The 16503-nt window shown below is 30.0% G+C and overlaps 1 protein-coding gene across 1 annotated transcript; it reads left to right on the forward strand.

The window, feature by feature from the left end:
- Nucleotides 1–448: 448 nt before the first annotated feature.
- On the forward strand, nucleotides 449–16460 carry LOC136984491 (dynein axonemal assembly factor 1-like). Its single transcript, XM_067281491.1, has 13 exons — nucleotides 449–513; nucleotides 676–794; nucleotides 8680–8771; nucleotides 8858–9079; nucleotides 9596–9762; nucleotides 9871–9945; nucleotides 10446–10510; nucleotides 10588–10673; nucleotides 12720–13272; nucleotides 14445–14560; nucleotides 15749–15799; nucleotides 15889–15950; nucleotides 16062–16460. Exons 2-13 carry the CDS (start codon nucleotides 748–750, stop codon nucleotides 16185–16187), a joined length of 1662 nt encoding a protein of 553 aa, XP_067137592.1. The 5' UTR covers nucleotides 449–513; nucleotides 676–747; the 3' UTR covers nucleotides 16188–16460.
- The last annotated feature ends 43 nt before the right edge of the window (nucleotides 16461–16503 follow it).

Consider the following 16503-nt stretch of genomic DNA (forward strand, 5'->3'; position numbering starts at 1 on the left):
GTGTTATCACAATTAGGCATAGTTGCCTAATTGTGATAACACTAAGCTTGTATACATAAGTCTTCAGCTGGTTATGATCACGATCAGACGCTTGTCGCGATCAGATTCAAAATCGATTTTCTGTCGGCGTAGACCAATCGATTTTTTTATGAAATATTTTCAGACATAGGAATTATTAGTATTTAGGAAAACAAACGTTTTAGATTGAGGAATCATTCCAAAAATTTTGTTTAAATTTCGTTATATCAAGAGTTTCTACGAATAAAAAAAATATATATTTAATTAATCTTCATTAAGTTACGCATCCATTTAGTATTAATTCGTAAAATTACATTTAAATTAAAATTTTATTACAGGAAATGAAACATATTATTATATAAATAAAATGACTAAATAAGGAAAAAATTAATGAAATTCGAAGTAACATATATAATTATAGAGGGCGATGAATGTTACTATGACAACATAGTTGTTTACAAGAACACATGTTTTGACGTTAGTTTATGCATTAGAGTAAGTCATAAATGGTAAAATATTACATTAATATGTTTTAAAAAATGAGTTATCTTATACAAATTATTTTCTTTTGTTTCTATAAAATTATAACAATAAAAATTAGAATGATTAAAGATGATGATAATTTTAAAATTAAATTTTTAACATTTATAATTTTAGGCCTAAATACTGTGTGCTTAAGCTAAGTAGAAATTACCAAGTTAAAAAAAGTTCAAAGATTTTAAAAGGAAAATGTCAGTCAGAAAGAAGAGTGAACAAGACGAAAAGAATTATCCAAGGTAAATTAACTTCAAAACTCAATTGATAATTATACTTTGTAATATGCAATTTAAATGTATATTATCGATTGTGGTGATTTGGATAATCGAATTATCATTCAAATCTGTAAAATTCCTTATTTTCAGCTGATTTCTTACACGCTGTAATCAATGCAAAAAAATGTTTAAGTCCTCAAACTATTTTTAAAATTCTATAACATTATTTTAAAATTTTAATACCTGAACTATTTAATAGTTTAGGTATTTTTATTTTAAATGACTATACTTAAAAACTGAAACTGTAATTGACTGTCCAACACGGAAAGAATATTTTTCCGTGATAGCCATTCTGGTTTAATTGGCCGTGGTTATTTAGCATGCGACAAGAACATGCCCGACTATCTGGCGCAATTTTTCTCAATAGAGACAAAATTGCCTTATTTTGGTCGAAAATAGTTTTTCGTGCGAAATTTCGATATCAGAATAAAAGATTTCTGTAATTTTTTGGGCCACTTTTCGGTCTTTATTTTAAAGTCAAGGGCGAGTGAATCATTCGAGATAGTTCGAATCCATGAAAAAACACCCGAGATGTAAAAAATTATGACAATTTAGATGACAAAGAAAATTTTTTCTTTGGTGAAGATAAGCTCGGCACTTTGAACAGAAATATAGAGAACAATAATAAAAATCTTATGGATACTCTCTTCGAAATGCCAAGCTTAACTTCACAAAAAGAAGAAAACAAATTGTCATAACTTTTTACTTGGCTCAGTGGCGTAGCGAACATAACTGGCGCCCGACACTTTATTGGCGCCCCTCTCCCCCTCCAGAAACACATATAGTTTGTCTTGGAGACCATTTGGGCGCCTCTCTGCGAGTGGCGCCCGGTGCATGATACACCCCCTTGCACCCGCTCGCTACGCCACTGACTTGGCTCAACTTTTTATATTTCAGATGTTTTTGTTTGGATATTATTTGTTTTTTGGTTAATGAAAGCTTAGAAGTATTTTATTCTAATGTTTGTATTTTTAAAACGTTAAGAAATTTCTACCGTTGGCCATCTATGATTATGTTTGTTATTTTAATCAAAATTCTGTTTTCAATTATGCACATATATATATATATATATATATATCCGTTATATATATATAACGGATATTTAAATATTTAATTAATTTTCATACTAAGTTGCATGGATTTTCTGTACATTAATACTACAATGACGTTATAAAAACATTGCTATGACGAACGATGACGTTTATTAAGTTATTTATTTTAACGTCATAATTATAAATGCGTCATTTATGTTTATGAATTAACGTAGTTAATATTGTGTTACTACATCAAGACCTAAGACGATGACGTACTGTACAGTTCGGTTGGCGCTCGGCGACGGCTGCCGATCGAACTCTTTTAATACGCCGATAATAAAATCGTTATAAAGAGTTTTATTTCCTATGAATTTGAGTTTTTGTTATTCTGGATGACATTTTGAATAAAAATCATTCGTTTCAATGCAATTTTATCCCTATAAGGGTAAAATTAAGCGATAGAAGTTAAGTAGCTCCGTGGAAATCCTCGTGAACCTTTCGATCTGGAAGTTTCGCGACACATCACTGATAACGCGAGAAGTGTAAGTTGAAAATTTGAGCTTTCTGGACCCAGTAGTATTTTCTACAGGAGTGTCTGCAGTGCTGGATGAAGAAGAAAGTTTTTTTTTGACGAGTTTTGCACTTTTCGATTGCTTATATTTCGGCAACCCCTTTACAGAAAAATCTGAAATTTTGAACATTATCTAAGAAAACAATTATCTTTAGAATAAGATATTCAGAATTATTTTAGACTTTTGAAGGCAGAGAAATCAACTCCCAAAGTCGGCAACTTTGATTCCCGTATATATAGTCAGTCAGCGACTTTGTCGCGGTGTCACTGCCGTGCTCTCGATGATTTCGATAATCGAATGATCGATTATTTTTCATTTGAATGAACCTGTCACTAATCATTTCATTATCAAAAATTAATTTCGTATATTATCAATTTTCAACATTACACAAATAATAAGTAAAAATTACGTTTTTTAAAATTTCGTTTTATTTATATAAAAGTTATGTTATAAAGTAATAAGTTAGTATTTACTTTTTTGTGAAATACAGTAAACCCTCGATTTAACGGACTATTTGGGGGAAAGGGTGTCTGCTATTGCTGAGAGTCCATTAAATCGACTGTGTATTAAAAACATATTAATGACGAGTTTAAAATGTTGAAGATATGTTGAAATGTTATTGTGATCTATTAGCATGAATAAAATAATAATACAATGTGTACATGTAGTGTACATTAAATAATTTATGTTCATTGTCTCGTTAATGCAACATTTAAGCATTAAGGAGACAATATTTTTTTCATTAAATCCGAAGCCCGTTAAATCGAGAGTTTACTATATTTACTGTACTGTACGTATTTTTGGAGAGAAGTTTATAATTTCTAAATAATAAATAGTTTTTAATGCAAAAAATTTAATCTATCACCTCTATCATCTAATTTAATTTGTCGTAATCTATAATCGCTTGATCCCTATTTATAAATATCCAAGATACGAGAATTAAATAAAATGTCTGATTCTTTTATAGTTTAGTGTTTGTAATTGATTCTTCTTTTATATTAGTTCTTTTATATTGGCGAATAACCTTACTCAACAGTTTCATTTCTTCTATTTCATTCCGAGTTAAAGACTGCACTCCTTGAAGCCTATAGGCCTATAGCAACACGTTATTGCTAACTGCATTGCACAGTCAACTTAATTTCAATATGAATCACCATTGCAGTGGCGTGCCGTCATTGGAAGCGATGGAAGCGCCGATTCCACCTTCCAATGACCTTCCCTTGAATTTTATAAAATATAAATTTTCATATTTTAACGTACTTTGAATTGATTAAAATTAATATTTTATTATAACTGCATTACGTATCTTTTACAAATTTCTATACTACATGTGAAAAAAAAAACGATAAGATTGCTATTGTATATTCGAATAATTCGGTGGCGGAAGGAATGTCGAAACCGGGTCAATCTCCAATCAGCCAGATTATATAGGCATTAGCACATGCGGTTTACAGTGCACAAACGTCACGGTTTAGCTGGTAGAAGCGACACACGCGTAAAGAGTACGCGACTTTATATCCCGGAGCGGTTGTGGGCTGTTAGCCGCCTGCTAGATATTCGGCCACCCTCGCCCGATTATGCGAATCACGAGCAGACTAGATCGACGGCGGGCAACCCGCGGGCCAGCTACGGCTGGCGAAAAGTTTCTATCCGGCCCGCGAGATCTTTAATAGATTATTAAATTGGAAAAATAACTAATTAATAGTTATTTTTCCAATTCTTTGTAATTTTCGAAAACGATAAGAGAAATAAATGTAGTAATTAACTTTTTATTTATTTATTTCATATTTGCAGACTAAAAAAATTACGAGTCACAAGAAGGCGTCAATTAACTACTACGGCGCGGAAAAAAACGTAAAATTTATTCTGGCTTATGTTATAAAAAGGGTTGCCCACCCTAGACTAGATTTATAACTTAACCCAACCGATAGGAGTTTACTGGCACGTTTTTATGATAGTTCTGTATAGTTGACAGGAGTTTAAAAAAACTCCATTAAAATATTTGATATATTTATTCCGCGTTTATCCGCTCTCCCGTCTTATATTACTTACGGATTTCGATGTCAAACCGGCGATATTACGATTTAGTACGTCCCATGTGTAAGGGGATGGAGAAAAAACGAGTACGATTCTAGTACAGTGTTAAAAATTAACCGTTACTTTGGCAGCATCGTTTACAACCAAATTTAATGAATGAGACGTACAATGGTACAAAAAAAAAGCTCTAGAATTTATTTTCCTTAAATTTACGATTTATATATTCGTTGTCATAAAAATTTATCTTTCCACTGTTTTTCCAAGACTACAGATATTCGGGTACAAAGTAACCGGTTTCGACTTATTTCTACTTAAGAAGTGACTAAATAATTAAGAGATTAGGGAATGGGGACATAAATAAAACCCTGTTGAAAGAGCCAGAATTTTACTTCAACAAAAGCTTAACAGAACCAATCACTCGCTCAGTACAGTGGGAAACTGATTTCCGTGTACACCTGGTATTAAAACGAATTAGTTAGAAAACGAATGACTATTAAGTTTAACATAGTTAGATTTTTACAGCTACGGTGAGAAACGTTTAAAATTTACAACAGCCCTGTGGCGTCCTTTGAGATATACTAGTGATGCGACAAAAGAGGCATTTGACATTGACCGGTATCGGCACCCTCGGGATTTGGCACGCACACACTCACTACACACCTACCTGGACCGGCACTAGTTCCATCCATTAGCTACTCGTATCAAGATATTTGACTAAGTGGATTGTTTTAAGATTTAAAAAGTAAAGACTATTTTATGTTATTTTTATGTACGTTTCTTTACAAAGCTATATTTTAATTATAATTTTCTTTAAAAGTATATTAATACAATCGAACAATACATTGTACCGGGTATGTATATCCACCGCACATTTTATTTCACCGAGTAAGTTTTTATAATTTATTTTTAATTTTAGCCCTTATATCGTGGCTAGCGATTCGGAATGTAATTGTGATATTAAAAATACATTTAGAGAAGTCTACAGTTTTTACTGGCTTATCGAACAAATGAATACGAATGGACCCTAGACCAGTGATTCTTAACAGAGGGGCCGCGGCCCCTGGGGGTCCATAAGAAGTTTGCCGGGGGCCGCCAAATTATGCAAAATTTCCTTCGGAATATAATAAAAAGAAAATTGATGTATAATCCGAATATCGTATTGAAAAGTGAAATAAGAAAGATAAAGTTTTCCTATTTAGTTTTTATTTATTTATTTTGTATTTCTTCCTACATACAACTTTGTTAGTACAGAAGAAATAAATGTAAATATGCTACTTACACCGCAGTATTTACTTCTTTTATTCCAAAGCAATTTTAAGAAACTATTAATGCTTGGAATTTTAAAAATAATTAGGAAAAATAGTAGGCTTTGAAAATTTAAATATTTTTGCAAAAGTTATGCAAAATCCTTACGACAAGTGGGCGTTTTAGTTTTAGTTTAGTTTTAGCATCGACGTTGGATCGATTTATCGACATGTTTCTTATTTTATTTTCTGTTAAAAATTAATGAGTTTTCATGTTTAATTGTGAAGTTTGAATGTTATTTAAATAGATAATGAAATAATAAAGTTATGATTTACATTTATTATATAAAAAATAAAGCAATAATAAAAAATCAATTTATTATAGATAAATTATCAAATATAAATTATTATTAAAAAATGGGGGTCACAAAAAAATTATGAAATATTTGGTGGGCCGCGAGTATAAAAAGGTTAAGAACCACTGCCCTAGACCAGTGTTTCCCAAACTTTTGACATCTGTGTACCCTTTGTATAATTTTCTTAATGCTGAGTACCCCTCGTCAAAAAAATTGCATATACTTTAAATCAAAAACCAAAGATAACGAGGATATTCCATTTCTATATGCTGCTGCAATTGAAAAATCGAAAAAGCCAAAATAGAAGACTATGTGGAAAATATTGTTCCTAGATATAGCGATATGGACTTTAGGTCTCATTTTCGTCTTTCTAGAAGCACTGTCAAAGTAAGTCTCTGCTAAGAATTGTTAGTTGTAGTAACTAGCTACAGAAAAATTGGTTTATTCGGCAATTTTAGCTTTTTATTAATACTAAAGCACATAACAAACCTTTCCTGTTAGAAAAATCGCACAAAAGCTAAAAATACGCACGCGCACATTGTAACAATTCAATGTGTAGATACTGGAGGTTTTTGTGTGACACTGTTGTCTTGGCCATAGGGTGGAGAAATACACAGAATCACAGCACCCGGCGAAACCTCTAAGAAGTAACGAAGTTTTTTATTATTTTTCTATGTTTGTAATCGAAAAAAGTAAACTACTTGTTGACCAGGAACAGCCGAAGCATGGTGCAGCGTGTACCCCCACTAAACTCTTCCCGTACCCCTGGGGGTACGCATACCACACTTTGGGAAACACTGCCCTAGACCATCACTGACGCGCAATTAACGGATTGCCCCTGGAAGTCGGCTTCTTACAGAAACACAGCTTCCCTGTCATCAAATGTCACGGCACGCCACTGCACCATTGTATATCTATAAAGTATGATAATAGATTTATGAAATATTTAAAGAAATGTAGCATTTATGTATTTTGCAATAATCGTTTGTTTTCTTGTGTCATAGTATACATCGACAATCTTCATATAAATTATATGTAATTGATACATACACACATAGGCCTGTATATATATATTTAATATTTTAGTATTTAAATTTGTACTTTAATTTTCAATGATTATTATAAATATAAATAAATATTATGGGTAATATTATACAATACTATAAATGAAAAATAATTATAACATTCTAAATTATTTTTCTTCATATTCGGCGGTGGAACCTGAGTTTAGTGGACACGCTTAGGAGACTGTCTGCGTGGATCAGGTGTATGTTTAACAAAGGCATTCACGAAGACTGCTGTTTGTAGTATTTTAAAACACCCAGCGGTTCTTTAAATAATCGATATACAGTTTTGTTTTGTGAAAAATTTAGTCTTTATTCATTGGCGTAGCCAGGGTTTTGTTATGGGGCCTAGTAGAGGCTGTAATTTTCTGGGGAGGAGCACCAGGTTAACTGGGGGGGAGACGTGCCTACCCATGTTCCTTCCTGGCTACGCCCATGTCTTTATTTGTCTTTGTTAATATACAATTAGTTCTATATACTATTATAGTGTTATAAAGTTGCGCAGTCGTAGAAATTCACATTTCATATTAAACATGATCGTTAAATGAAGTTATGCAATATACTGTGAGTATTGCTTACTTGTACGCAATGTCGTAAAAAGTTACAATAAGTAATGCAATTGCGCCTGACAATTTAGTGTTTAAAATAATCATCCAGAGATTCAGTAATCAGCAATTTTTAGCACCAGTTCCGTGTGCGATAAAAACAGAAATCAGAAATGACAGGGAATAGCTGAAACTGCAAGAATATTTTTACTCTGTAATTAATTAATATAATTTAATAGTTTCTCTTATACTATATTTAATAATTAAGAATTAATGGTTAGTTATTTAGAGAAATCTAGCAAAAAAGAATACATTTAAATGGGGCTCGAAATTTCAACTCTTGCCAGCCAGGTCAGGTAATGTTATCTCACCGATTCCGCTGTTTTTCAGGCAGAATATCTGCCAAATTTCCCAACACATGATTCATTTAACGTCTATTATTATTTTTTCGTCAAAATTCCTTGTTCCTTACATTATGCAAGGGAGAAATGTTACTATTAGTAGCCTACACTAACGTTTACATTTAGAATATCAAGGTAGCCTACAATATGAAACATGGGACTATGAGAAGCTGATCTGACGTGATTAAGAGCATAAATCTTGAAAGCCGATAGCACCTAAGACAAGCATATTTTTAAAATTATACTTATGGAAAACATGCAATCCATTGTATTATCAGTAGAAGGCAACATACGTTTAACAAATTAAAAATATGCTAATAGTCTTATTATTATGACGAGACAGACATTTTGTCCGCTAAACTTAAGGCCAATTAAACCTAGGTTCTGCCGTAGAAAATATTTTAAGGGTATTTGTATATTTCTCTGAAATTTAGATCATATTATACGTAGTATTTATATGAAACTGTTATACTTACACTTATCATACTACATTATAAATATTTACACTATTAATTTATAATGTGATGAATTACCTTATAAGTCAGCCATCACTTGTAATATTATTTTTTACGCTTTATATAAATTTATATTTCTAGGATGACAAAAGAGTTTTTAAGAAAGCATTGTAAAGAAATGAAATTATATGAAACTCCTTATCTGAACGATACTCTTTATTTACATTATAAAGGTGAGATCGATATCTATTTAAATATTGTTATATAACTAGAAATAAGCTTTCATGAACAATTAAATACATTTTTGATTATTATCAAGGTTTCTGCAAAATTGAAAATTTAGATGAATATACAGGATTGAAATGCTTATGGTTAGAAAGTAATGGTATCGGACGCATAGAAAATTTAGAAAATCAGAAACATTTAAGAAGTTTATTCCTTCATCAAAATTTGATCAGAAATATTGAAAATTTAGAATCACTGCAGAAATTAGATACTCTCAATTTAAGCAACAATTATATTAAAAAAATCGAAAACCTAAGTAAGTTTTTATTGATTTTAAAGTTTTTCTACTTACTTATTTTTAGAAATAGAATATTATTGAACCATTAAAATTAATATTTTGTTTTATATTTCTCAAAGTGAAACGGAAAGAGAAAAATATTTACCAATTTATTAAATTTTTTTCAAAGAATTTTCAGAGAACATTTCTTGTAAATTAAAAATATTTACATAATTAAATCTATTATAAATCAATTTATTTTTAAACCCAATTGGTAATGTAACCCTTGGTGCCAAGATGGCGGCTCGTCTCTGATTCCAGCAAGGAAACAGTGGGACGCACGTTCTAACCTAACCTAACCTATTCTAATAATTTGGTTGCTAATAATTATGGTAATTTATTAGAATAGGTTAGGTTAGGTTAGAACGTGCGCCCCACTGTTTCCTTGCTGGAATCAGAGACGAGCCGCCATCTTGGAACCAAGGGTTATATTAATCAAACAATTATATCAAAATCTAATTCTGTAAGTTTTTTATTAACTGTATTCAAACTTAGGCTGTCTTCCTGCATTAACTACTCTGCAAATTAGTCATAATATGTTGAGCACTACTGATGATATTCAACATCTTATTGAATGTCCAACACTGTCCATGATTGATCTGTCATACAATAGGTTGGATGATATAAATATATTAGAAGTATTTTCTACAATGCCTAATTTAGTAAGTCGATTATGTATGCTTTTATTAAAATTTATACATATAAAATAGATATCTATTAGTGTTTGTTATCTTGTACATTTTATACTCATCTGATAAATATTATTGCAGCGTGTTTTATATCTGACAGGAAATCCAGTAATAAGAAAAATATCAAATTATCGTATCACATGCACTGTAAAAATTGTAAGTATTGAATTTAAAATTTAATTTACACGCCTTTATTTGTCAATGAGGTTATGTTATTTTTTATTGTTACCATCATTGTTACTTTTATTGTTTTGATGGTAACAATATATTATATATTAGTACTAATATATTATACAATGAAGTAATAAACACTTATTGAAAAAAACACATAATTTTGAATTATTGTTTATTATTACAGAGTTTATAATGCATACAATTATTATAAATTATGCTTTGATTTTTAAAAAAATATTGAATTCTTAATCAATATTTAATACTAAATCAGTATTGAATTCTTATTACAACAAGTAAAACCTGTTACTTATGTAACAGGTTTTGCTTGTTGTAATAAGAATTCATACTGATTTAGTAATAACATAGTTCAGATTAAATATTAATTAAAAAGTGTCTGTTAAAATAGAAATATTATGTATTTCATAATTAATAAATTCGTAAAACAAAATAGTCCATGCTTTACGTTTTTATATTTTGTTTAGAAATCACTGTTATATTTAGACGACAGACCAGTTTTCGAGAAAGATAGAGCGTGTGCAGAAGCATGGTAAATATATCTCACTTTGCTTCATTTCTTTTCGTTGAAACTACTGTATTTTAATATGTATGAAAATATAATTTTAGGGCAAAAGGTGGAAGAGAAGCAGAAAGGAAGGAAAGAGAAAAATGGAACGAAATAGAAAGGAAAAAGCTCGAGGAATGTGTCAATTGTCAGAAATTATTATTATTTATTTATTTATTAAAGATTATGTTTAGACTAATTTCCGTTTTAACATATTCTTTATGTAGACCTATAAGATTTGTAAAAACACCACTTTTTTCGTATAATTTGTTATTAATTTATACGGAATATTACAAGAAAATTGATTCCGATATTATGGCTGAAGTTTAGTAAATTAATTTTAAGCTAATTTTAGAAATGAACTATTTCAGAAATATATTACTTTAAAATTAGTTTTTGGAATTTTAAATTTGTTACGTTGCAATTTAAGAAATCCATTTTATATAGAAAATCTGCTATCAATTGAATATTTAATGAATTTATGACTATTTACATTAACAAAGTTTCAGATAAAGAACAGGATTGAATCCATAATATAATTCTCACAAAAAGACAAGAATATATTATCGGATATGACATTCAAACATTCTGAAGTATTTTTTCCATATACATATATTAAAATTCAGATGGACGTACAGAATACACACTACTATGTTTATCGTATTCTGATTCAACATCATATTCACTTTGAGACTAAATTGTCAGTCGTTGTTTCATAAAAAAATACGCGGAAAGTGAAATATTTGTCCGAGCGCAGCGATGTCAAGAACACAAAAGCCATGTCTTGAAATTTTATCTTAAGAACAACGAAATCCATTATTTATAAATGAAATAATAATTCAACGAATATATATTAAATAAATACATAAGTAGTGATGCTTTCTATTATTCTGGGGAAAGCAAACTATCGCCGTGCGCTTTGCACGGCAATAGTTTGCTCCCAGTATATAAAACACTGGTTACCATACTGATCAATCGTTAGGGAATATTCGATCATCTATAGGTATTGGTATATGCAGGAATTAACACACTTTTTGTTGCAAGGCCCCAACATTTTACTGCATGAGTATAATTCTAAGTGATGTAAATTTGCGTTTGTTTGCATTTATATAGACTAAAATCGTATTTAATTTCTAGTAATAAAAAATTAGACTATTTTTTTCCATGTTAAAATCTTCCATATTTGATATTTTAGTGTAATTTTTTTTAACACAATCAATTCTTTATTTCCTTTGAAAAGTGGGGAAAAGATTATATAATCATTTTGAATTTTAAACTATTTTGTTTATACTATGTTTGTACTTGTTTTATAATAATAATAATAATAATAATAAGATCAGGTCATAAATACTAAATACTAAAAACTACAGAAAACACATACTCAAAGATGCAACACTCACAAATGACACATGCAGAAAATGTCACATCATGCCAGAAACTATACAACACATCACCTCTGGTTGCAAGCTCTTGGCACAGACAGATTATTTACACAGACATAATCAAGTAGCAAATATAATACACAAAGAGCTTGCAAAGAAACACAAATTAGTAGACATCCACGAACCATATTACAAATACATTCCACAGACAGTATTGGAAAACAACACACACAAAATGTACTACGACAGAGCCATAATCACAGATAAAACAATTTACCACAACAGACCAGACATCACATTCATTGACAAACACAATAAAATCACATACATTATAGACATATCCATTCCAAACACTCACAATATACAAAACGCATGCACTGAAAAAATTAGCAAGTACACAGAACTCGCCCAGGAAATAAGGCATCTGTGGAGGATGGATAAGGTGCTTATTGTACCTGTTGTTCTCTCCTCTACAGGTGTCATACCACACACACTACACAAAAGCCTGGGCACATTACAATTGAATAGAAACACATACATCACACTACAGAAGGCCACTATATTGAATACATGTCATATTGTGAGAAAATTCCTGAATACAGACACACACACTGATACACTTCGTTAATTTCTGTTTTGGTTACTATGCCTTGACTTTGGTCCGGCATAGTACACAGCCACCGGTGTTAACCGAGTATATCTCACTTAACCCAACATAATAATAATAATAATAATAATAATTTTTTGTTTTTGCTATTTGAAGTTATATTACAAACTAAAATAATATATCATTTTAATCAACTTTGTATCAGATGTTTTAGAATTATCAAAAGGAAGTAAAAGTTTATTACAAAAAGCTTTGGAAGAAGAGGAGTTAACATCAAATTCTACTTCAGATAATGAAGAAATAAACGAACAAATATCAAATTCTGACTCAAATAAAGAATATGTGGAAGAGGATAATAAGCTAGACGAGAATATCTTAGAAAAATCAGTTTTAGATCATTACACAGATAATGATGGAGTTAATAAAAATGATACGAGAGGTGAGAATGTTTCAGAAAAAGGAACTTTTGAATTAATGTCAAATTTTAATGACATAAATAAGGAATTACTCGAAAATGTTTCAGAAATGGAAGTCAAAACGGAATTCAACGAATATTACAGAAATGTAACAGCCGTATCACAAAATTATGAAAGAATGGAACTTGAAAACTACTCAAAAGTAAATGAAAATTTTTATGAAGATAGAGGACCGATTGATGTATCTATCGTGCAAATAACTGACGAATTGAAGTCAGCCGAAAATAAGAAAAAAGACAAGAAGGATGACGAATTAACAGAAATATCCGAAAACGAAAAAATGTAAGAAAATATCGTAGTTTTGTTTTAATATCGAAATTTTATTAGATTTAACTTAGCAAAAATCAGAAAAATTTTCAAATATTAATGATAAAGATGTAAATAATATGGTCTTCTTTTACGCGAGGGTGACACGTACTGCATGAAACGAAATTTCCCGTAAATTTGTTCACCATCTCAAGTAGTCCCTGGTAATTTCCTAGAGACAGTTATGCAACCATTTACTATTGGCAGAAAAACATTAAAACGTGCTTAAAATGTTTTACTTGGAAAAATACATACAAACAAGACATTTGAATATCACGAGGAAGTGCGGTTTGCTGACTTGAGAGTCAGATTCGGAATGGCTTAAATAGCATATAAATTGCAAAATTATTACAGATTTCAAGGATTTCACCATTACTGAAATCCTTTTTAGAAAATATAGAACACTTTAAGTGAATACGTTAAACACATTTCGTTATTACAGTAAACATTTCACCAATTATAAAACGGATTTCGAGATTAGTGTTTATCGTGGCAAGTTTTAAAAAGAAACTTTATTATATATTTGTCAACATGGACATTAATCATTAATAGGACAATTATACTGGTGTTGAGCATTTACACAAGAACGAGGAAATGTTTTTAGAGAAAACAGACTCTCTTTATTACGCTACCTAGTACCTGGAGAAGACATTTCCTCATTCTTGTGTAAATGCTTAACACCAGTATAATTGTTCTGTTAATGATTAATGTCCGTGTTGACAAATATATAATAAATTAAATAAGGACAGTAAGGCAATAATAATTTAGAAAGAAACCTATCAGAAATTAATGAATTTATTGCAAATTAGAGTAAAAATCTACAAAGGTTTTGAAGATTATGATTGCAAAACACAAGTCGATTCATGTTTTACGAAGTTTCGTGTAGCCTGTTTCTCTTAAAACTTAAGAAATTCATGTTTATTAGAAATTTAAAGGAACGACGAAAAATTCATAAATTTAATCTAAATTTACGAATTCAAACGGAAGTAATACTTTAACTTCTAGGCTACGTATGTGCAACCGATATGGGTAAACAATACATGACATCATTATGATGTTATAAGTAGAAGGGACAAATGAAGTTAAATAGGTTAAAATTCTTAAAGTTTTTAAAATAATAGAGAATTATAGAAAATATATTCTTTCAGACCCTTATCAACGTATAATGAAGATTTAAAGGAGAAAGATATTGAAGATCTAATTGCTCGTGAAAAAGTATCGAATAATACCATAAACAGATCTTACAAATTTCCTGAAGAACAAAGTAAGTAATATGTTTCAGTTATTATGAACTCATTAGGCAACGTGGTTAGGACGAAGATAATGCACGAAAGTTTTTATTTATTACATATAAAGACTATTTTACTTCCATCGCCGGCCGTTATAACACAGGGAAACTGTGGCGATCGGTCAAAAAATGACCTCTCCCAAGATTTTTACATTTATGGACTCAGCATACTTTGAAACGTCGAGAAATGCGAGAGGGAAAAAAAGGTTTTTTCCTGTATGTATGGATGTTAAGTGTGTGTGTGTGTGGGGGGGTACAATTTTGTTTACCCACTTTGAAGCTTAATAACTCCTGTGTCTTTTGTCAAAAATTTCTGAAATTTTGCAGAGAAGTTTTTGTATTATGTGGATTTATGCTATTAAATTTTGGCGGTTATAGGTCAAGGGAGTAGGGAGATAGAGGGGGGGGGGTCATGTGTCATATCTCGAACGGGGACGAACTTAATGAAGATTTTATTCATTAATATTTACAGATTTTTTTTTATGAAACTGATCTCTACCATTAAAATCATGCTTTTTTAAAATTTATAATATAAAAACTTTTTAAAAATAAAATCTCATAACAGATGACGCCGTACATAATTTTTTAACACTTGCCCAGAAAGTTTGCAACTCGTTACTGGATTTTTAAACTAAATCTTATGAATTCTACAATACATAACAATACAATAATAAAAATTACAGATTTTAAATAAAATCTGTAATTTTTAGTTGTCTTTTTTAGAAACCGAGAGAGTCCGAATTAGTATGTTAGAAGTCAATTAAAAAGTTTTAATTAGCGTATTTTTCGGCTTATAAGACGCAATTTTTTGTACTTAAAATATATCTAAAAATTTGGATGCGTCCGACAAGCCTAATGCTGTAAATAATATTTCCCCCCCACAAATCAACCGAAAGATGTTATGGCCAAATACAACAGCAAGTCTTATAAGGCAAACAATACAATAATTGAGCCTCATTCCATCGCCGGATCTGGTTTGTACAGGCAAATCTTGCATTCTTTCCGCGTTGTAAGCCTAATGATCTGCCTACAACGAGGAAAGAATGCGAAAAAATTTTATTTCTGAAATTATGGTTATTAATCCAATAAGAATAACAAGTGTTTTTGTATATATACTGTATAGTGTTATTATTGTAAGCATTTAATGATATTTTGAATTTACAGTTGAAATTCAAGAAATAAAACCAAAATATGCGCCTATACCTGAATTAATTGGTAAGACATAGCCTAACTATTTATTACATTATAAAAAATATAGCACAATTAATTACTGCATTATTATTATGTATTTTATTACTTTTAAGATGATAGCGACATTGAAACTATTATCTTGGATTCGGAAACTCAAGCTACAAATGAAAATTTGGTAAGTATTGTTATTATTTTATCTATTTTAAAAACATTTATGAATAAAATACAAAACATTGTATTTTATTTATAACAATATTTCAATAACAAATATTAAATTTGTATATAGGCTCATGATCATAATACTTTTTTAGAAGTGGATGATAAAAGTATTTTATTCATAAAAAACAATAAAGGCAGTATGAAAGAAGAAAATCTGTTGGTAAAAAAGCCACTAATAGAAGAATTGAATTAAATATTTATAATTTATGTTTTATTTATCTTAATATAATATAATATAATATATATGCCAATCTATATTTGTTTATTTAAAACTTTAAAAATTTATTAAATAAATGTACATTTATATTTAAATATTATTTATAATAATGCTACAAATGTTTAATAAAGAATAGAGAAAAAAAAAGCTGCGACGATTTTTGATGGTACAAAATAGTGCATTGACATAATTAGTGGATCATCACACTTTCTAGGATATGGCCATTTTTATTATTATTATTATTATTATTTCTTTCTACATCTGGTTATAACAGATTTCATGGCCGTAAAAT

This window comes from Centruroides vittatus, unplaced genomic scaffold, assembly GCF_030686945.1.
Source record: "Centruroides vittatus isolate TY-2023 unplaced genomic scaffold, ASM3068694v2 contig_920, whole genome shotgun sequence".
NCBI lineage: Eukaryota > Metazoa > Arthropoda > Arachnida > Scorpiones > Buthidae > Centruroides > Centruroides vittatus.

Coding starts and splice junctions, on each gene's coding strand:
- LOC136984491 (XM_067281491.1), top strand. CDS start 748: ATGTCAGTCAGAAAGAAGAGTGAACAAGACGAAAAGAATTATCCAAG. Junction 795..8,679: donor GACGAAAAGAATTATCCAAG/GTAAATTAACTT, acceptor TTATATTTCTAG/GATGACAAAAGAGTTTTTAA. Junction 13,273..14,444: donor ATATCCGAAAACGAAAAAAT/GTAAGAAAATAT, acceptor ATATTCTTTCAG/ACCCTTATCAACGTATAATG.